Raw genomic sequence first — 23,850 nt, 5'->3', positions numbered from 1 at the left:
GGTTTGAGGGCAGCTTGGGATGCAGGAGACCTTGTGTCCATGCCAAGTAGAGGATGTAAGTGTTCACATAATACAAAGCCTCACAACAAAATGAAAGTAAAACTGAGAAGGAAAATAAAAATAAAACCATGAATATCATTTCTTAACAAGTTCATAGAAATATACATCTATGAATCATGACTTCAATGAATCTCCAAGAATGTTTTATCAAGTAAACATATAGCTAATTCTACATTCTACTTTAAAATAATGCATTCCCACTATGCTGAATGATTTATGATTACATTCATCACAGTCTTGTTTAAAAATGTATTTACTTTAAAGTACAAACATTCAGAGGCAGAGTTATAACAAATAAGAGAAAAAAAATGTCATTCGGGTGAATTAACAATGATTTTCTAACATTTGTTAATGTGATGAGTCTTCTTTTAGAAGTTTTTATTTCCCTTGGTGATAAAAGCAAACACCTATTTGTAAAAACAGATTTACATTCTTATCTGATTCTTTTACTTGTATTAAAAATTATAATACACATTCATTCAGTGGTTGTTCATGGAATAAATATGATTATCTTTATATTTCTGTGGTTCAGCATATATGATACATGTAAAATGAATTTCATTTTATTTTATTTTTTACTGAGAAGTTTCAGTTATGAAAGAGAAGTAGCTTCAAACAATTTTAGCACCAGAATGAAGCAAGACTATTGTTTAGAAGGTTACTTACTTTAGCTTCCCCAGAATGCTTAATTTGAATAACAAATTTAAACTTGAGTTGTTCTTTACAAGATTGCCACTGAAAGCAATACAGTGCTTTCCTTGAAATATATCAATTATTCACAGACTTCTCTTTAAATTACAATAAATCTAATTGTTATGTGAGACATTTCCTGTGATAGGAATTTACATTTAAAATTGCTATTTATTTTGTGTGAATGGGGATGACTGTCAGAGGACAAATGAGGACGTTTATACTTTCCATTTTTGATTCCCAAATGGAAACTAATAGGTCAGGCTTTCAGGCTTGGCAGGCTTGCTGCTTTTACAGGCTGCCATATCTCTTGGCCTTGTGATCATTTTTTTTTTTCAATGATTTTCTGTCACAGGGCCTGGATATTAGCCTTAGGGTAAAAGAAGGCATTACTGCACTCTCTTGTTGCCCCCACATTTGCTGTTTTATTTACTTAACACTCATGCATGTATATGGAGGTATTGTATTCCCCATCTCTTCCTTGGAAGGTTTATAAAGAACCTCAGGTACAAACAACAGAGACAAGACAAGAATCTCAAATTCCAATTTCCTCTGTGAATATTCACTGTAATTTCTCAAAGGGAATTAATAGATTACACAAAGACTCCTTGTATGAAGTCCACATTTAAAACAGTTGCTTTCCCATACCAAACATCAGAAATGCAAGGCTTGGTTCAAATCCTACTCATAGAAATGCTTCTCTTAGGAGACAGCTCACATGATTTCGATGAATTACCATAGTGATAACATCTCTTTAACTCTTCATTGAGGGAGGACCTGTGCCTGGCTCTAGCTCTCTCAGCAGGCACAGTGAGAAACTTACTTGGCTTGGTATGTGCTCTTTGAGATGTGGGCCCCTCTGTGACACAATCAGGAGGGCAGCTAGCTAACTGCAAGGCAGTTGAGTTGTTTCTGTTAGTGTTTTGGGACTCAACATTTGTGACAGCTTCACTCTGCGGCTCAGCACTTGGCTTCGTGCCAGTCTTTCGTTTCTGCTTTTGAGACACAGATGCACTTGAAGTCCAGGTAGGAGGCAAAGCAGAGGTAGTGGTAGAAGAGTCCTGACTCGAACATGTTTCTGAAGACTGAATTACATTGTCACCGGCAACTTTACAGCACTGGGCATTGTCTTCATGGCCCATGGCTTGTTTGGACATGGACTGGGGCAGCGTGACGCTGCAGCCTTGCATCTGAGCCCCATTAGTTTGAGAATAAACGTTGCTAACCTTGGTGACCTTGTGTTGCCCATTATTGTTACAAACCTTATACCGGATCATTAGTATGATGATGAAAACCAACACAGATGCAACAATGATTCCACCAATGATAATAATCATGGTACCACCCAAAAATTGGGACTGCATAAAGTGACAACGGACATAATCCTGCTCCGTAGTAAACTGGATGCAACCCACGACTCTTGTGGCAGTGAGGGAAGTGATGCCATCATCATATATGGCCAAGACACACAAGTCATACATAGTTCCAGAAGCCAGATTATTGACCAGAAATGTTTTGCTCGTAGGAGGTATCATTCTGAGGGACAATGGAATATGTGTTAATATTAAAATCAAAACAAACCACATATACACAAAGTCATTATGGCTTTAGTTCTGTCTTTCTCAATACTCATTAGAATAAGCACATTTATAACAGATATGAAATATGGGGAGGTGATCTGATCTTATATTTACCCAGTTAGAGAAGCTGAAAGCTCATTGTTACAGTCTGAATTATATTAATGGTGCCTGCACTATACCTTGACAAGCTTACTAATTACACTGCTTGGCAAAGCAGAACTCGTAATAAAAGCCATTGCTAAAAAATCATTTATGACAAATTGCTTTTGAAAGGTGTGACTGTGACATTATCTGACTACTAAACAAATCCATTTAGCACTTACAACACCTCTATGGCTGAAAGGCAATTTGAAGAAAGAGAAAACACTGACAATCACATTAGCAACCAGAATGGAACTGCAATTCAGAGCATTCGCTTTCCAAATCAGTAATAAGCTGCTATGGAATGGCACCTGCTAAGACTATCTTTAATAACTTCTGCTCTTACAAGTATGAACAGGTTTTATTTACAGACACCGTGATTTCTTATGCCTTAGTTCCCAGTATTTTTTTTAATGTGTGTGATGTACATGTGTGAGTAATAGCCTGAACACATGATGAAGAGAAGATCTGGATAAAAGCATTGAACCACCATTGGCAGGTGAGAATCTCTATCAAGACACATCCCCCCCCCCCCAAGGTTTAGAAAACCATCCGGATCCATCCTACTGTAAAGATTTTTATGTGGTCCTATTTATTACTAGCTCTCTTTTTTTTTTTTCTTTTTTAAAATACAATTTAAAGTAAAATTAATTTGGAAAGACAGGGTAGAACAATACTTTCTACTTTTTCCTGAAAATGAGTTATAGAAATTTCAAACTATGGTGAAACATACCTGGGACAAACTACACAGCAAGTTCTACACCAGGAAGCGTAAGTAAGCACGCATTCATAACCAAATTCACTGCTGCCATTCAGTGAGTGTTTTAGAAATGCTTACATCCATATTTAATCTTTATAAGACACAATGGAATAGATATAAATGTTTTAGAGATGACAACCCCTATGTTCAGGAATTAAACAATGTTTTCAGCCCTGCACAGAATGTATTCCTCAGAACAGGAATACAGAACTGGGATTTTGAAAGTAACATGTGGCATATCACAGAGTTAACGTGGAATATACAGTTACAGGAAAATGGTCAGGTCAACATCTCTCCATGATCACCAGTTGAATATCGTCTGTAGATTGTGTAGAGAGCCTGTGAGACAGAAGTAAACTACATTTTGCTAATACTCATATGTCATTGTGTGCCACCACATCCATTTACTGATGAGAGGGATATTAGAAACCATTAGCCTAATCGTTCTTTTTAAAGATGAGGAAATTAAAACTCAACCAGGTAGAAACCGGTCCAGGATTGATTACATAGCTAGCTAACATAATTTTTTAATTTTTTCCTCTAGTCTACACTTTTTAAAAAAAAATTAATCTCATTTCCATACATGAATAAAAGCAAATTATTTTCAAGAATTTAACTTCTGTGTGTAGGAACTAAGCTGATCTAAAAGCTTATTTTAAAAGCTGACTTTACGTCATTTCCTAAGGATAATAATAATCTGTAATGAGTAACATTATAAAAATGTGGATTTCCAACTGAAAATTGGACAAGATGTGACTATAAATCAATGAGGCTGAATTTTGGAAAAACATGCCAGAAATTCATTAGCCGATGCAAGTTCTCCATCACTGTCCTGTCCCAGGAGTTGCATACTTAAGTCCAGTGATACTTTCAATACTCAAAATATGATGTACATCTTCGTCGGAAGTGTCTTAAGAACCCGTGCACATATAAGACAGGACATGCACATATAACTCAATCATTCAAAGATCCAGTCTCATTAATTTATAGTTACATCATTTGTTTTGCCCGAAAGTGGCAATGCCCATCTTGATCACCCACCTTATTCACAAGACTTGACTCCAGAAGGCTTGTTTCCAAAAGTGAAACTCACCCTCAAAAGATGAAGATTTGCCACCATTGAGGATATTCAAAATAGTATGCCGAAGACTCTAAAGATAATTCCAAAGCTGCTTTGAACAATGGCAGCATCATTGGGGTAATAGGATAGCCTCCCAACATGACTTCCTTGAAGGAAAGAACACTCATGTGGATGTGTAAATTCTGGTATGTTTCTGAAATTTTTTAATTAAATCTGTCTTGTTGTCTGATAGTCACATGTCTCATATGAGGTAAAAATGAAAAGCATAGCATTAAACATAAATGTGTACTATTTGAAAATAATGCCATTCGAAGTATTTCTCCATATATAGATTCGCCACTTCATAAACTACATTATGTACTATAAAGTTTGATTGCTACAGTTACAGCTCAGAGCAGCAGTGCCAATTCAGAAATAGTACAAAGCAATAGTGCTTAACAAACCCTGCACCATAATGGTCAGCAAAGATCCAAGATGGCTGCTTTTTTCTTACCTGTAAACAAGGGTGTCATCATAAGTACCATTGTACTGAATTTGAAACATACGTATTCCGGGAATATTTCTTTGAAAATTAAATTTAAGTAGTGCTGTTGACGAAGTTGCTTCTGCCACCACAATTTTATCTTGACTCATTTTAGTATCGCCATTGCTACTGCTTGCATTTGAACCTGACTTAGTGGAAGTGGAGATATCTGAAGAACCAGGATCAGGCTCATGGATATGATTGGTGCTGTTCAGTAGGTGAGGGAGTTTAATTATGTGAAGATCCACGGTTTGTGTTGCTTCCCCTGCAGGATTGGAAGCAATGCAGGTAAAAGCTCCTGTATCTTTCACAGTTGTTATAAGGATGTCAAGTGTTCCATTGTCATACACCAAAGATCTTGTTGCATTTGAAATAAGCTTCCCTTCGGGAGAAATCCAGTGAATTGCAGGCTCAGGGTCTCCTCTAGCCTTGCACCTCAGTGTTGCTCTTTGACCCTCTAAGACTCTCATCTCATGTGTGTGACGAGTAATGAGTGGAGGCTCACACAAAAACTCTTCCTCAGGAATTGACCAAAAATAACGACCAGTTAAAAGTGCAGGAGAAGCACATGTCTCAAGGTCGTCTTCTCTCGACAATCTCCTCAGCCACAGTAGCTCACAGTTGCAATGCAAGGGGTTTCCACCAAAACTCAATGCAAATGTCGATGGGCTTATGATTCCTGAGGTGGCCAGCACCTGCGCTCTCTGAAAGAGAGGGTCAGGAGGCAGCTTCTGCAATTTATTTGATGTTACATCTAGCCGAGTCATCTTGTGCAAGTGGGAGAAAGTTCCCTTGGGAATGTTGTCAATCATGTTGTGATCCAAACTAAGCGTGTGCAAGCTCACCATCTTCTCTACAGCATCCCAGGGAATTGTTTCTAGATTATTATAGGACAGGTCCAACTCCTCAAGGGCAAAAACATCGTCAAATGCTGTGGAAGAAATTAAAGTCAACTGGTTGTTGTTCAATATCAAATGATGGAGATTGGAAAGCCCACTGAACATATCATTTGTAATTTTAGTCAATCTGTTGCTATTCAAATGCAATGCCCTCAAATTTCGTAGATCAGCAAAAGCATGGGGTGTAATAAAACTTATTGTATTCCTGGATAGAGTCAGGTCCACCAAGCTGGTCATATTGGCAAAATCTTTCCGTTTGATATTTGTAACAAAATTGTCTGCCAGCCGTAGTTCCACAGTTCTTCTGTCAATGTTTGGTGGAACAAATAGTAGCCCTTTTTTGGCACAAAGGGTTGCAAGATTGGGAGACAAAATCTGACAGACACAACGCTTTGGGCAAATCTGAGCTCGCACAGCTATGCCAATGAGAAACAGGTAAAAAAGGAATTTTTCCATTGTAGATCAGGTTTAAGAGCCTGAAAAAAAAAAAGATATAAAAGAGAGTTTAAAAATCCAATGATTGTATATTTCATATACACAACAGAATATTTCTATATAATTGGGGACACAGATAGAAAATGAGTATTAAGTACATCTTCTCTTGTAGAATCTATGGACACTGAAGAAGGTTAATATAACTCTTCACAGAATTTAAGATTCAATTGAAAAAGGTATCAAAAGATTACTACCATTCTGTAATATAAGTTCCATTTAAAAATATATCCAAGGTACTTCAAGAAACTTAAAAACAAACAAACAAAAACAAACACATAAAAACAAAAACATCAGCGATTTTTGCCTAGGTTTGGAGAGCTAGGAGTTCAGTTAAGAAAAAATTCTGAATTAAGAAAATATTTTTTTACAAAAGTGAGTTTAGATGATTGTGAGCATATTCATTCACAAACAGGTACAGAAGTAGGAGGAGAATGTTTGCTGATTAGGTTGTAACAAATAGTTGAAGATTGTTGGTTACGTTATAATGAAATAAAAACTTTCATTATATTTTGAACTCTTCACATTCTGTCTGTAAAAGCAGCATCTTACTTAAAAAGTAAGGAGGCTCAATCTCCTACCTCATACACTAGAAAATATGATTAGCTGTGAATATGGATTTTTAAAAAATTTGAAGAAAAAAGTTATTAAAATAATAAACACCAAATCCACAAGATATTTCATTATCTTTTTCTGCACATATTTATCTTGAGTGTATGATCTGAAATCAATCATGAAAAGTAAAAATAGCAACATAATTATGATTATAATTTTTCATATATATAAATGAAGTTTTACACAACAGAAGGGAAAATAGCTGTAGGATAGCATCCCAATTTTGATTGAATAAAAGTAAAACATAAAAATTTCAAGAACCATTAAATATATTTTCTAACATAATATTATGTCATAATATTTAGTTATTTTATGTATTATTATGAGTATAATTAATAACAACTATTATTTTTAACTGGTAGAGTCTTGTTTTCTTGATAATTACTAGCACTGAACTATACATTCCACAAGGAAGAAAATGTGCAAGAATACAAAAAAAAAAAAAACAGCGACAATTTTCTGAGACTTCAAATCATTCTGCATGAAACTCCAATAAGTGAAGTCGTAAATTTTAAAATTAAGATCTGGTGTTAATAGGAGAAATTACCTAAAACCACAACACGAACAATAAGAACCAGGTTGTTCATGAGTTGTCAAAGAGAAGAGAGTAGTCAAATAAAGAACTCCTCATTGGTACACAGGCTGCACCAGCTGCAGACATCTAGCGTCTTGCAGAGTGGATTATAAAGACGTTTTCAGAAAAGTAAATAAAAATCAAGTGATGTGTGGAACAACACAAGAAACACAAATACAAGTACGAATTGAGTTCAGAAAATGACAGGAAGGCAGAAATACACTACACATAAATAAAGGATGAGGAATAATGAAAGTGTCTCAGAGAGATCTTTTTAACTTGAGTAAAGTAATATTTTTGTAAAACATGAAAATAAAGAAAATCTTCATGAGAGAAACAAATCAATTTCTCACCAACAAGTAAGGAAAAAAGGCAAAAAGTAAAAAGAAAAAAGTAAGCAATTCATACCAACAACAAGTTACAAAACAGAAAAATAGAAGACAAATTCAGGGTTCCAAATAAGTTTTTATAAGGTACTGTAGAATTGATATAAACTTGTCATTGTGAAAACCAAAACAGAGCAAAATTTCACATAAAGAGAACATTAAGGAAAATATCAAGACAACTACAAAGACTTTGAAATATAAAGGCTTTAATGACTTATGTAATGCCAGTAACCGTGACAACTTAAATAAAAGAAAAAAAATCGTAATAAAATATAATATAATGAGAAACCTCCTCACATTCTAGAAACAAGTTGTATTCAAAACATCACAAAATTATTCTGTGTCCAACTGAAGATCAGTACAGCCAAGAATCATAGTTTAAATATACAGTATATTATATATGATCTTATAGATAGTCTTGTGTGAGGGGATTGGGCTAGTGGAGATATGTATGAATGTTAATAAAACCTGTACAAAAACTCTCCATGTAATTATTGTAACTGTTTAGAACTACATATACATGAAGAGTCCATATGACGGTACACTGTACTTTAGTAAGAAATTAACGATGATTTTAAAAGATACATTTCCTTAGGTCTGTCTTATATTTAACTTAAATCTTGCTCCATAGGTTGTAGTGTGACTTAGTGTATCAAACAACAACATAGAAAAGTCACCGGAGATTTGATTGTTAGAAAGTTGGAGTTAGAATAGATGTGAAAATTCTCTAACCATTGCCTTTCATTTCTGTCTAACATTTCTAAGTTTTGATAAAAATGAATTGTGTTAAGGAGTTTTCCAATGTAAGTAGCAAAGTTAAACCTTTTGTTTTCAGATAGGTAAGAGCAGGAATCTTGCAAGGAAGCACTTTCATCTCATTATCCAAACTATGATTAATACCTGATAAACTTTATCATTACATTAATAGATGACCACTTGGTCAGTAGTTATGTATTGCTTTAATAAAAATTTTAAAAATCATAAATATTACCAACACATTGATGCTTAATCTAGGCATATAAAACTTACAAACATCTGTCTCTTGCTTTCTAGAATTAGCAAAATGTAAATCACACAAACAGGTTTTGCTTATATTTTAGAAAGGATGTAGCTCTCCAAGTAGGAACTTCATTGTGATACTTTAGGTAATTTCTGTGCATCTCTGAATTACATTTCTTTCAAGAAAACTCTTCACAGGCACAAAACCACTCATATGTAAACAAAGAAGCAACTGCCATACATACCGCAACATGATTCTTCACACATCTCTTTGCTTATGGGTGTTACATAATGTATGCACACTAGCTAGTATTTATTTGGCTACTGGAGTGAGATATCAAAGCAAATTCAGATTTTACAAGCAAAAAAGGTTATGATGTATTTAGAGGAGAAACAAGTACGACAGTAACTAAATGTATGCTTTCCTCTGCAGCGGCTGGACTCCATTCAGGGGAGCACTAATATGTCAGTTTAGGATTGACCAGACTGTTAGCCAGAAGCAAACAGTAATGCCTGCTGATGCTGCCAACTCACTCTAGGAGATCCTGAAAAGGTTGAGGTACTGACGAGAATATTTTATGCAGTGAAACAAAATTGACAACTTAATTTTAGTTAAGTTTTTGGTTTTCTGCCTACTTATTTTTTTCCTAGAGAACTTAGAAACGTTGTTTATTTACTTATCTTAATTTTTGTATGTGTGTCTGTAGGAGTGCCTGTGGAGGCCAGTAAAGAGCATTTATCCCTTGATGCCGAACTTACAGGTTGTAGTTAACTGCCTGACATAGATGTTGGGAACCAAACTCAGGAAGTTTGTAGCAACAGGTGCCTATGACCACTGAGACAGCTCTAACCCCCGCCTAAAACAAATAATTTTAACTCTGTGAAAACACATACTGAAGATGTTATGATTAAAGCTCTCACATTTGAGAGACAAAATATGACTTAATAATGATTACCTGTTTTTTAATAGTTATTAGTGACATTCATGATCATATTGAATATGATTAGTTAAAATCCATAAGCTTAGAAAATTGGCATCTATGTAGGATAAATATAAATAAAACAAAAATTGGAATAGGAGAAATTCTGGCTTACCATATGTTTTGATACTTAAATTTAGATAGTTCATTAGGAAATTGGGTTACATTATATAATATTTCATATCTAACTCCTGTGAACATGCATTTACCATAATATATCCACATAAATATATATTTATAGATGTATAGTATGAAAAACTGTGTAACTATAAAATAATAAAATAACAGTTACTATTTCTTGATCACAACACAAAGAGATAATTTATTTGTTAAAAAAATGAGGAATCTTGAGATGATGATAGCACAAAAAGTCACAGTTATTAAGTGGGATTTATCATGTTGTGTTGGACTTGTTGATGTATGACTACTTCAATGAGAATCTGCTTTCTAAAGAATTTTGTCACATAATATATATTAATTGCATCTGTCCCTTTTTCTACTTTTTTCAGATCATCCCTACCTCTCTACCCACAGATTTAATTTTTTTTTTCCTTCTGCCTTCTTTCTCTAGCAAACACAAAAAAACCAACCAAAGAACACACAAATAATATGGAATCTGCTTTGTGTTGGAAAACTACTCCTAACCATTGGGCCTATCACAGAGTATGTTTAATAAACCTACTGACACTTAATTGGAAAAAGTAATTTCACCCTTTTCAACAGGTACCAATTGCAAATAACTTCTTGATTAGGGGTAAGACTTTGTGTGCTCTTCTCTTTCTCAGTGCTTACTGGTTTGAACCTGTCCAGTTCTGTGCATGCCTCACAATCTCTGACAGTTCATATGTATATTAGTCTTGTCTCTGGATGACACTGTTTCTTCGGGATCATCTATCACTTTCTCTCCCATAAGGCTTCCTGTCTCTTCTTCTGCGTTGACATTCAGATGTGATGAAGACCTTTCATTTAGGACTGAGTGCTCAAAGTCTCCCACTCTCTGACCATTGTCCAGTTGTGGGTCTCTGTGCTGATTATCATGTGCTGTAAGAAGAAGCCTGTCTTATGAGAAATGAAAGATGCTCTGATCCATGAGTATAGCAATATGTCATTAGTAGTCATTTTATTGTTATATTCCTTCAGTAGAATAATAGGAGGTTTTTCCTTAGGTGTATGAATTATCTAAATCAAGTTCTTTTCCAATTAAGCAGTAGAGAGCCTAAGAGTAAACTTAGTGGATGGCAGTGTCTGTGACCCAGTCAGTGGCCACAACATCTATCACTTGAGAAACAGTATCTAGGTTTCATCAAATGGCAACTGCAAAATTTCTTCCAACCTCATGGAGAAAAAATAACACAGTACAGAGGACATAAGAATCACCATGGGACTGTGACACTTTGGAGTTCAATGCTGGAGCATGTGATGTCACACCACAGAAAGGGACAACCTTGTACTTAGGCATGGGATCACAAACAGAACCTTTTAATGTCCATTCATACTAAGTGAAGACTCTGTTCCAACATATTATTGAGTTTTGAAAGTGGACTTATAGCATAAGCTTTCCAAAGATCATATAGGACATTGTATATACAAGATTTAAGTTAACTTTCTGTTTTCATTCAAAGGTTTCCAAATTTGATTATAAAGGATGGTGTGAGAACATATTTAATTGGGATAGACGTCGGCATAAAACATGCTTCATGACTCAACATTAAGCTGTTGCAATGTTAAGCTGAATACAGCCTTGTACTTTCCCTGCTCAGGTCCCTGAAAATGAGAGAAAAAGATCTTGTACTGCCAGAGACATGTAGCTCTTAGGCTTCTCTTTCCAATATGCGGCTATTTGCAATGATATTGGTCATGTGACTCTAGTCACAGGCAGCCAATAGCCACATGCATCTTGGTCTTACCTCAGAAGGTTTTTGGTCCTGGCAAACTCATTGCGCTGAGCAGCATTTTATGACTGTACTACTGGTAGTGTGGAAAAGGTCCAAGGGCCTTAACATAGGTGAGTGTGGACAAGGCATGGGAAGGTGCTGATGTCAGGGAGAAGCCTGCAGGGATTGACAGCTCTCTTTAGATCTTCATCTTTTTTCATATTGAACAACATCTCAACTGCAGATTTTAAACACACATGCACTTGGATTACCCTCCTGTTTTGAATGAGTGTCAACATACTTGGAAGAACCCATTATAAGCTTAGATATACTGTGCCATCTAAATTAAGAGAAGTGATTATGGACTCTTAGCTGTGGGGTAAATTCTAATTGAAGAAGGATCAAGATTTACATGAGGATCCAAGATGGCTATGACCAGCACATACCGCCCCTATCTGAGGGGAAGAGGATCTGAAACTGAAATTGGTGAGTGGAGGGACACCTGAAGCCAGAACATCGACACTGAGGCTTCCTGGGAGAGAGGGGACAACCAGTGAGCTGAAACCATTTGGATCCAGGTCACTTCTCCGGAGAGTGGCAAATATTCAATCCCCTTAAATCCCCCTTGTTGGGCCTTCCTCCTCCTCAGCAGAGGCAGCCCACAGTGCCCACTGCTCCAAGCACAGAACTCCCTGCTTGGAGACTGAAAGTGCAGAGGTGAGCGTCCCAGCCCATCAATGGCGGGAGGCCAGCCCGCTGTACCCGGCCACCCAGCTGTACCCGGCCACCCAGGTCCATCTGGCCACCCAGGTCCTCAGGCAGCTATATGGTCTCCCCAGGGCCTCCCACAGGGTTCTGTACCTGCCATCTAGTTCTGCAGATGTGGCTGGACTCCCAGTGGGCTGCTAAACCAGCTTCCCAGTTGTTCGGCTGCAGCACCACTGAGCTCGCAGATCTCCTACACACGCATTTGCCCAGCACACCGAGGTCTGAGGGTAGAGAACGGGGTGAACCCCTGTAATTTCCGTGTAGGGCTACTAGAGAGTGAGTGCACTTTCATGTGAGTGCCTGCAGAGCCCCAGATCCATGGTCCCTCTACACTAGTAGCCAGACTTTGGATCGCTAACACACATAGCACCACTGTGGGCAACTTTGGGGATCTTTGGGACAGTGTTCTCAACATTGAAACCACTGTTCTGTAGGTCTACCAGTGGAGTCCAGCCAAACAAATTCCTGGAGCCCAGACAGATCTGAATACCAGAAGGACAGTATGACAGGCCTGTAAGCCACTGAGGTATTCAGGGAACTTGATCATGCACATTGTGCCCCGGAACAGCAACAGCACACGCACCCCCTCCTGCGCCTGCACCCCCCACCTGGCCCCACATTCCAGGCATCTACACTCTCCAGCACGCTAGCACCCTGTCCTTCACGGCACACTTCCACACACATGACCGCACTTGGTCGCCTGCTCTTGTACACCCGCTCCTGCAACCTTCCTCCCAAAGCTAGAGCTGAAACACAAACACACACCTCAAACCAGTGGATCTCTCTCAACTTCCTGAGGAATATTTCAGACACCAGTGAAAGACAGACCTATTCTGAAGTACAGACTCAAGGAACAAACACCGAAGGTTACAGATAAGCAGATGGCCAGAGGTCAGCTTAAGAAGATCAGACCTCTACTCTTGCCTGATGGGTCTAAAACAAAAAGGGGGAACTGTAGAGAGCTGCGGAATGCTATGCCTTAAAGATGGAGATGGTTTCCGCCTTCCACCTTCCCGATGGTGAGTGCTCTCTGTCACGAACAATTCCACATTTAGCTAAGGCTGAGGATCTGGCTTGCTTCCATGTATGTGGACCTATCTGCATTGCCCACGTGGCATGCTGGGGTTGGCTACCCACAGGCTATTTAAACTGTGGGCTGGCTTTCCCCAGGGTCAGATGATTGTTCAAGGTTCCTGAATAAACTGCATTGAAAAAAAAATAGTTTAATACATAAGGGTAGAATTTGAGTAATGCAGATGTGAAATAGTTTAATTATTAACTATTTATTCAATGAGACTTGCTAAATATTTACTAGATACTATTTTTTATAATGTAATTCACAAAAGTTGCTATTCATTTCTAGAATGTACTTGAATGACACAATGACAAATTATTTTAAAATTTTCTCTCATGGATTTCACTACACATAGTTTTTTTGTGAATATTTAGAGGTAAAGATATTATCAACTGATATCATAAAAAACATGTTTTTAAGCTCCGCAACATTCATTCTTATAAAAACTGTTGAAATAAAAATTCTTTCCTCTAAAAAAAAAAAAAAAAGAATACTGCAACACTGTTTCAGAAATAATTACAATTTAACCCACAATTTGGCACAGAATTCAATAGGAATTAGACATGTGACTATAGTATTGAATAGATAGTGCAGAGATAAAAATTTATTCAATTCTTATGCATCTTAGTAATCACCAGTACATATACTTTAAGTTGAAAAGACCATTTCTTCTAATTTTTGATTATATTGTTTCCCAAATCGCTGACAATCCCATGTTGCTTTTGGAATCTTATATGTATCCATAATTCTGTATAATGATATGGGGTATAGGTTTTAAATGTGTGGACTTTTAGCTTTTAATTTTAGATATTGTACTTTTATTGTTTCTTTGGTGGTTTTTATTTCTTAGCTTAAATTTTCTTTTATTCTGGAATTAATACAATAAAATATTAGATTTTCTGAAAAAAAAAAAGAATACTGCAACAAAGACATCATGGCTTCATCAGCAACCCCCAAAATCAATGGATACTTCAATTCATCAAAAACAAAGGAAAATGATTTTAAAGCTATGCTTACTCAGTTATTAGCAGCTCATAAAGAAAAAAACAAGTTTCTCAAAGAAATAACCACACAAATGAAGGAAAATAAAGAGGAAATGAACAAACTTCTCAAAGAAATACAGGCAAATACAGCCAAGCAAATGGAGGCACAAGTAGAGGCACAATTAGTGGCATATAGAGAGGAAATGAACAACAACAAAAAATAGAGGCCATCATGGTAAGACAGGAATCCACATTCCAACATATGAAGGAATTGGTGCAAGGCATGAAAATAGTATTAGAATCAATAAAGAAAACACAAACAGAGAAACCCTTGGAGCTGGAGAACTTAGAGAAAAGATCAGAAACCACCAAGGTAAGCATCACCAATAGAATACAAGGGATGGAAGAGAAAATCTCAGGCACTGAAGACACACTTGCAGAAATTGATACATCTTTCAAAGAAAAAGTAAAATCAGGATGATGTTTTCTAGATCCCAACATTAGCCTGTAAATTTCATGATTTCTTGGTTCTTAATTGCTGAGTAGTATTCCATTGTGTAATGTACCACAATTTTTGTATCCATTCCTCAAGTGAGGGTCACCTGGGTGTTTTTCAGCTTCTGGCTATTACAAATAAAGCTGCTACGAACATGGTTGAGCAAATGTCCAGAAGCAGAAAGACACACATGGCATATACATGGATATTAGACATATAATATAGAATAACCATGCTAACATTTGGACACCTAAGGAAGCTATGCAAGAAGGAGGACCCTAGGTAAGATGCTCAATCTTCATTCAAAAAGGCAAATGAGATGGACATTGGAAGAGGGAGAAAACAGGGAATATGACAGGAGCCTATCACAAATGGTCTCTGAAAGACTTCACCCAGCAGGGTATCAAAACATATGCTGAGATGCATAGCCAAACATTGGGCAGAGTTAGGGATTCTTATGAAAGAAGGAGATAGACCTGTAGGGAACAGGACCTCCACAAACAGAGCAACAGAAACAAAAATTCTAGACACAGGGGTCTTTTCTGAGACAGATACTCCACACAAGGACCATGCATGGAGGTAACTTAGAATCCCAGCCCAGATGTAGCTCAGAACAGCTCAGTAACCAAGAGGGTTCTCCAATAATAGGACTAGGGACCATCTCTGACATGATCTCATGGGCTGGCTCTTGGATAATCTCCACCTGAGGGGGGAGCAGCCTTGACGGGCCACAGAGGAAGAACAGGAAGCCAGTCCTGATGCGACCTCATAGACTATGGTCACATGGAAGGGGAGGAAGACCTCACCTATCATTGGACTGCGGGAGGGGGATACGAGAAGAAGAGGGAGGGAGGGTAGGATTTAGAGGAGATGGGGAGGGGGCTACAGCTAGGATACAAGGTGAATAAACTGTAATTAATAAAATTAAAAAAAAAGTTTAAAAAAGTAAAATCAGAAAAGTTCCAAACACAAAACATCCAAGAACTCAAAGATGCCATGAAAGGACAAAATCAAAGAAAAATAGGAAGAGATAAAAAAGAAGATTCCAGGCTCCAAGGTCCAGAAAATATCTTCAAGAAAAATCATAGAAGAAAATTTTCCCAACTTAAAGAAAGAGATGTCCATAAACATACAAGAGGCCTACAGAACGCCAAATAGAATAGAGCAGAAAAGAAACTCCTCATGTCATGTCATAGTCAAAACACTAAATCTACAAAAAAAAGAAAAAGTATTAAAAGAAGGAAGAGGAAAAGGCCAAATAACATATAAAGGTAAACCTATCAGAATCACACCAGATTTCTCAACAGAAACTATGAAAGCCAGAAGGGCCTAGGCAGATGTCATGCAGACTTTAAGGGACCACAGATACAAACCCAGACTACTATACTACCTAGCAAAGCTTTCAATCAACATAGATGGAGAAAGCAAAATATTCCATGATAAAACTAAACTTAAACAATATCTACACAGCAACACAGCCCTAGAGAAGATACTGAGGGAAAACTCCAATCCACCAAAAAACAACTACACCAAAGAAAACATAGGATACAGATAACTTCATAAAAATAAATAAAAGAAAAGAAGCAATGAAACACAATAACACCACCAACTCCACAATGAAAGAAACTAACATTATTTGGTCACAATTAATGGACTCAACTCTCCAATAAAAAGACACAGACTAACAGAATGGTTGCAGAAACAGGACTCAACCAACATTCTGCTGCATCCAAGAAACACACCTCTGCAACAAAGATAAACACTACCTTGAAAAATGATTTTTAAGCAAATGGACCCAGAAAACAAGCTGGGGTAGCTATCTTAATATAAAAAAATAGACATTCAACTAAAATTAATCAAAAAAGATGAGGAGGGGCACGTCATTCTTATCAAAAGAAAAATCTACTAGGAGAACATCACAATTCTTAACATCTATGCCCCAAATACAAGAACACCTACATTTATAAATGAAACATTATTGAAGCTGAATCATACATTGATCCCAACACCTTAATAGTAGAAGGCTTCAACACTCCACTCTCACCAAAGGACAGAGCATCTAGACAGAAGCTAAATACAGAAATAATGGCATTTACAGAAGTCCTAAATCAAATGGACCTAATAGATGTCTACATAACTTTTCACCCAAATTTGGAAGAGTATACCTTCTTTTTGGCACCTCATGGAACCTTCTCCGAAATAGGCTGTATAGTTGTCCATAAAGCAAGCCTCAACAGATACAAGAAGATTGAAATATTCCCTTGTATCCTATCTAACCATCATGGACTAAATCTGGAACTCAACAACAATAGAAATAGCAAATACCTACACACACATGGAAACTGAACTACTTGCTACTCAATGACATCTGGTTTAAGGAAGAAATAAAAAGTAAAGAAAGAAATTAAAGACTTACCAGAATTCAATGAAAATAAAGGCACAACATACCCAAACTTATGGGACACAATGAAAGCAGTGTTAAGAGGAAAATTCATAGCACTAAGTGCATTCAAGAAGAAATTTGTAGCATCACATACAAGCAACTTAATGTCTCACCTGAAACTCCTAGAAAAAAAAAGAGGCAAATACACCCAAGAGGAGCAGACAGCTGGAAATAATCAAACTCAGGGCTGAAATCAATAAATTAGAAACAAATACTACAATTCAAAGAATCAATGAAACAAAAGTCGGTTCTTTGAGAAAATAAAAAAGATAGACAAGCTCTTAGCCAAACTAACTAAAAAGCAGAGAGACACTATCCAAATTACCAAAATCAGAAATGAAAAGTGGGACATAACTACAGACACTGAAGAAATCCAAACAATCATTAGGTCTTACTACAAAAGCCTATATGCCACAAAATTGAAAAGCTAAATAAAATGTATCTCAATAGAAAAATATAGAGTTCTCGGGGATTATTTGAAAGAGTTGCTGAATAATGTGGTTGTTCACTGGCTGTCCTTTCGGGGACCTCTATAATGATTTCTGTAGTGGATGTAGGAGTTTTGCACATCCTCAGGAATAAATAAATATTTTTTTTCTTCATCTGTGTCATCACTTGTCATCATTTTTTTTTATCTTATCCATTCTGATGAATGTAAGGGAAAATCTTAGTTTTACCTGGCTCCTTTATCAGTGTCAGAAACATATGGAAGAAAACCTAAGACAAATGTATAGGTCCTAGAAGAGAACCACTATTTTGCTTAGAGGCCATAGCTTTAAGCTGACTTCCAATGACTTATCTTATACCCATACCGTAGTACATCTCTCATTCCTCATCAGAGAAGCTTCTGATGATCATTTGAAGAGAGATCGACAACTGATAAAAGTGCAAAAGGTAAGAAACTGGATTTTTCATTATGAAATGGAAAATTTATATCACACATTTATAATATACACACAAACATATGTGACACTTATATCACACGTATAAGATATTATACATATATCTTTCTCTCACCTTCCTCCAAAATTTCAGGGACCATAGAGAAAGAGGATTCAGAAAGTCTGTAAGAGCCAGAGGCTGTGGATGACTTCAAGGAAATATTGTTATCCAGACAGAGCAGAGCAGTGTCACGTAACTCACAGTGCTTGTGACAGCCCAACAAGACCTATGTAAGCTCAAGCAAAACAAAATTCCAGCATGGAGAGGAAAGGAAGGCAGAAATTTAAAGCCTTAGCATAGGAGTTATTTGAAATTAATGGCTGAAAATAATGGCTGGAAGGATCATGGTCCTTCTACTTGGACCATGGTCCTTTCCAAGTGAAAGGCCTCTACTATGGCAAGGCCAATGGAAACTCCTTCCACTTGGCAAAGACCATGGTGAAATTTTGTGGCTTCTATGCTTATTATGTAGATTGTGCATGCTGTAAGCTGTCCTTGCTTTTGTATACTTTATGTTTAAACTCATAGCAATATTTAGTTGCACATTATGATTATATGTTTTTTTTCAATACTCTTTAGAAGGGTAAAGCTCTCCTCTCTTCTATCTGCTTCTGTTGATCCTCCATATGTGGCCATTAATCCTGAGTACTTTGGGACATGTAATCATATCCCTAGGGAAATAGCTACAGTCACACTGAGTAAGCCTGTGGCAGATGTGGGGAGCAGTGGATCCTGCTTGCATAACAGTTCTGAGGAAGCATATCTGATCAACAGAGACTTTTAAGTAATGGGGAAGCTGTATCTGATCAATAGAGATAAAAACAAATGGTTCCTGGATAGATAGTATCCGGAATTGATAGGTATATATCAGGAAAGGTTGCTTCGTACAATGAGCACATCTCTCTATGCAATTAAAAAAGTATTATGACAGTGGGGTGTTATTTGATAAATGAAATTATACCCACAAATTCTTAATCTGTCTCTCACCTTTTCTAATTACGTAACTACTTTTGCTGCTACCAGCTGGGCGTGTGCTCATGTCCACAGAATATGCCTGCCTGACAGCCTGACATTTTCCTTCCTTCCTTCCTTCCTTCCTTCCTTCCTTCCTTCCTTCCTTCCTTCCTTCCTTCTTTCTCTTTCTTTCTTTTACTGTTTTTTTTAAAGCACTTATTTGAGAATCAACAGGTGATCCGTGTCTTCCCTTTTGCTGAAACCACACTTCTGTGGTTCCAAAACCCTGCTAGTGCTGGTCGTCAGCAGCCTCTGCTAAGTACATAAGCTGAAGCTGAAGGCTAAACATCCAAATTTCTACAGGCAGCACAAATTGGAGGTTAAAGAAAAGGACAAAATGTTGGGTGTGCAGGGTAGGCTAAAGGGGAGTTGGAGGGATAAATTTTTTCAAAGTATATGACCAAAGGATTAATCAAAATTGTCTCTCCTCCCCAAAACAAAATGCTCAAATTAGAAGTTGGGTGTAAATTGGTGTAAGGATATAAAGATGGGGGAAAGCTGCATTCACCGTATAGTTACAAAGAATAAGAGGTTCTGGTGTGTTGCTACCTGGTAGAGTTCTATAGATAACAACATATGTTGTATGTTTTAAAAGGTTGGGAGTTTCAGTGGCTGAGTTATTTGTTTTTAATTTTGTGTATACACATGTGTCTATTTGTTGGATAATGCAGCTTGGTGCCAGATGAGTTCAACATATGGCAGGAGAAATCTCTAGGAGCTGGGTTTAGGTTCATCTGTAAGCTACCTGATGTCAGGAAATGAACTTCGGTTCTCTGCAGGAATATTACTCTTAGTGGCTTAGACCCAGAATTTCAATGTCTTTGCTGCAAAGAAATGATGCTTGAGAAGACAGAATGAATCTTTTCTAACACATACATTTGGAAACCACATGAAACCCAACTATAAAACAGCTTTTAAAGTTTGAATTAAAATGGATTTTAATAGTAAATAAGATTTTGATTTAAAATGTTGTGTTACCATAATGAGTTCTTTTACCTACCTTTTGACATTCTAATAATAAAATGTCTGAGCATTTCTGATTTCCTGGTTTGCACCAAACTTCATTTTCCCTCTGATGGTTAGGATTTCTTCAAACTATGGGTGATGTTGGCATTGTTGTACTTTTACCATAGCAATTATAGAAAAACAGTTGCAAGCAACACAGAAAGATGATAATCACAGAGATATTACATGGCTGATATCAAACAACTAGAAATATAGATAATTGGGGAAATAATGTAGTTAAAGCTGTCTCTTGACAAAATTGTAGGTACTGTAGGAACCTAGATGCTTCCAATTGAAACTCCAGATGATTAGATCCACTAAGGTGATAAATTAAAAAATAAAACATGAGTGGGGGGTGTAGTAAAGCAAGATGCACACATTCAGAAAGAAGTAATGAAATTACTGATGGATTAAATACTAAATATGTGTGTAGGCGAAAAGTTCCGGCAGGACGCCTACAGAAATATTTTGACAAACTAACACCATATGGAAGCTTTCATAGCACTAATGGGAATGTGTTAATTCTTTCTCTCTCTCTCTCCCCTTAACCTCTCAGATATTAAGGACACTTGAACATTTAGAAGTTGGACATTTTGTGCCCTTGAAATCCAACAGTACAGTTACCATTGATGGAAGTTAAGAAGAGTAAGAGTTTTTTTTTTGTTGTTGTTGTTTTGTTTTGTTTTGTTTTTACCTAGCATGCACTTGAGCAATTTACCCAGGATAGATGCTTTATCAGTGGCGGCTGCAGCAACTGCCTCCTCACTACTCATGTTAGGGTAGAATTTCACTAAAGCTGTAACATTTTTGCTATAAGTAATACAGAAATAGAAACCAGATTGTGGCTTAGTTAAAAAGTAGATAAAGATTGTGCACCTACTTACGTATATACCTACAGGTATATTTTATGTATGTGTTAACATGTACATTTTTGTTAGTTAGCAAATCTATTAGGTATTTTAGCTTACCAAGAAAGTTTATAAAAATTACTCACTGTTTTAAGAATAGATATTCTCTCACTATGGAAAAATAAGGTTTAAGAGAAGAGAAAGATTTCTGAATTCATCATAAATATGCAGGGTACTCAAAAGTATTGGATAAAGTACTTAATTTGGGCTTTAGTCAAATAATAATTTTAATTAAATTACTATATATATATATATAATATTTGAGCTTCATAGAAGATGATGAGGTTGCTTGGGTTTCACTAATTTAAGGACCATGTATAGTTTAAGTGTCAGCTGGAGACACAATTAAGTAATAACTGACTGATATGAAAGTCAATGGGATTGTAAACTCTGAAAGACAAAATGGACATGGTTGGTTTTCAGGTAACAAAATGGTTACTTTACATTGCTTGGAAACTTCTGTTATCTAAATTTGGAAAAATTTTCACAGTTATTTGTTATTGCATAGGTAATGGCCATTTTTGCGTAAATGACTATTTAAAGTTGTCAATTGGCAAATCTCTTGAGGGAAGTATTTCTAAATGAGACAAATAATATCCATTATTTATCTCTAGAGTTAAGAAAACATGGCTGGATATCTTATCAGTTGTGAGGATACCCCCAGTATTCATCTTGTTCCATTGTCTATAAAACACTGACTTAGAAGTTAAGAAGTGAAGCCTCAGCTTTTCAAAACTCAAACCCCAACATACACTGCTTACTTAATAATGTGTATTAAGTTCTTAATAATGGTTCTTAATAATGTAGTGCTCAAGTGAATGAAAGCCCACTTAGTGTTGGAATATACCCAATAAAAGTCACTAGAGTTAAAAATAATAGAAAATGTATTATGTGTTAGATAAAAAATAATTGTTCTAATTTTTCTACTCTCTAATTTTTAATACTCCCTTGTCAAAGGTACAAGGTGCAACTTGTTCTGATAAATCTATCAAAAGTACAAACATTGTACAGAGCCAAATAAAACCAAAAAATTAACTTTGATTTAGTATATAACTATCATGAGGGTATCATCTATCAGCTGAGGACTTTCAAAGAGATCTCTAACTTTCCCTGGCCTTAAACATCATAGAACAGAATTACTCTATTCCCACTGCTTATTTCAGTTCCACTAAAGAGAGGAAATGATTTTTACTCATAATCAGAGGAGACTTGAAGTTTTGTACCAATTCAAGCGCTGAGAAAAAATATTCAACCAGTCCAGCACGGTCTTGTACAGTAGAAGACCTCACTAGGTTGTGCTTCGATCATTAACCCATAAAACATTGATATATGTAGAGTGTAAGCTTTCAAATTTGTGGCAACTTGACATCAGTAGAAAACTAACATAAAATATTTAAACTAAAAACAAAATTATGTCATATTCCTTTCTCACAAATGTGTGTTTGTGTGTGTGCGTGTATATAATGTATGCAAAACTTAAAGTTCAGCATAGTACTTCACAGAAGTTTTACGTTGTGGATACAAACATCTATTTTTGTTTTAAACCCGGGTGTGGGATGTGGGATTGATTTAGATAGTCCACAGCAGCAGACTGTTTGTCTCTTTCCATCTCTGAGAGGAGCTCTTTGCCAGCTGCAAAGAGTTTAAATCTGAGGACTCTGGAGAGAGAATAAATGCCGAAGCCCAGAGAGCGTGGAGCTGCATGAAAGTACAAGGCTGCTCCTGCTTCCTCACTGAGGCTCCTATTGCTGCTGATGCAGTGAGACAAGAAGTTGGAGACCTCCTGAAAGGAGGATTGGACTGGCTCCAAGGAACCTTAGGACACTAACCAGCAGGAAGCAGCTAAAAGAACTGCGTGCCCTCTCCCACTAACCCTTTCTCTTTCCCACCAGGTGTTGGGGTGTTGGAAGGGATTGGGGTGGAGTAGGGAGAAAGAGATACAAGATATGTAAATAAAAGAGTTAAAAAAAACTACACCAACAGTTTTACTCTGATTGGACAAGATGATTTCGATCTTCTTAAAACTGAATAAAACGGGTATGCAAATATCTTTTTTATGCACTTTATTTTTGCTTTTATAAACGTTTTTATTATAATTTATTCAATTTGTATCCCCTCTGTGGCCCTCACCCTTGTCTCCTCTGAATCCTACCCTTCTTCCTTCTTCTCTCCCTATGCCCCTCCCCTAGTCCACTGATAGGGAGGCCCTCCTCCCGTCTTATATGACCCTAGCCTATTAGGTCTCATCAGGACTGGTTGCATTGTCTTCCTCTGTGGCCTGGTAAGGTTGTACCTCCCTTTGGGAGGTGATCAGAGGGCCTGCCACTGAGTTTATGCCAGAGAAATCTCCTCCTCCTCTTACTAGGGACCCCACTTGGATACTGAGCTGCCACATATTTGAATCACAAAGATGGAGACCTCAAACTAGACTCATCTGCAAACTTCATGCCTGCTGACTAGTGCTCATAATGGTGAAAGATTCTACCAGAAGAGAAAATGCTTCAGTCTCACCCTGAACCCTGAAAGCAATCACAATGTCTGACAAGATAGGTCCACTATTGA

At 36.8% G+C, this 23,850-nt stretch overlaps 1 protein-coding gene across 3 annotated transcripts in view; it reads right to left on the bottom strand.

The window, feature by feature from the left end:
• Lrfn5 (leucine rich repeat and fibronectin type III domain containing 5) overlaps window positions 1-23,850 on the bottom strand; it is a 306,408-nt gene that overhangs the window by 11,296 nt on the left and 271,262 nt on the right. For all 3 annotated transcript variants that reach the window (XM_060387558.1, XM_060387560.1, XM_060387561.1), the window contains 2 exons: window positions 4,806-6,210; window positions 1,574-2,286 (listed from right to left, as the gene is read on the bottom strand). In XM_060387558.1, coding sequence (XP_060243541.1) covers window positions 1,574-2,286; window positions 4,806-6,190 — 2,098 coding nt within the window. In that variant the 5' untranslated portion in view covers window positions 6,191-6,210. The remainder of the gene's footprint in view (window positions 1-1,573; window positions 2,287-4,805; window positions 6,211-23,850) is intronic.

This window comes from Meriones unguiculatus, chromosome 7, assembly GCF_030254825.1.
Source record: "Meriones unguiculatus strain TT.TT164.6M chromosome 7, Bangor_MerUng_6.1, whole genome shotgun sequence".
NCBI lineage: Eukaryota > Metazoa > Chordata > Mammalia > Rodentia > Muridae > Meriones > Meriones unguiculatus.
The sequence above is the reverse complement of the archived record's forward strand: the minus strand, read 5'-3'. Positions and strand labels throughout refer to the sequence as shown.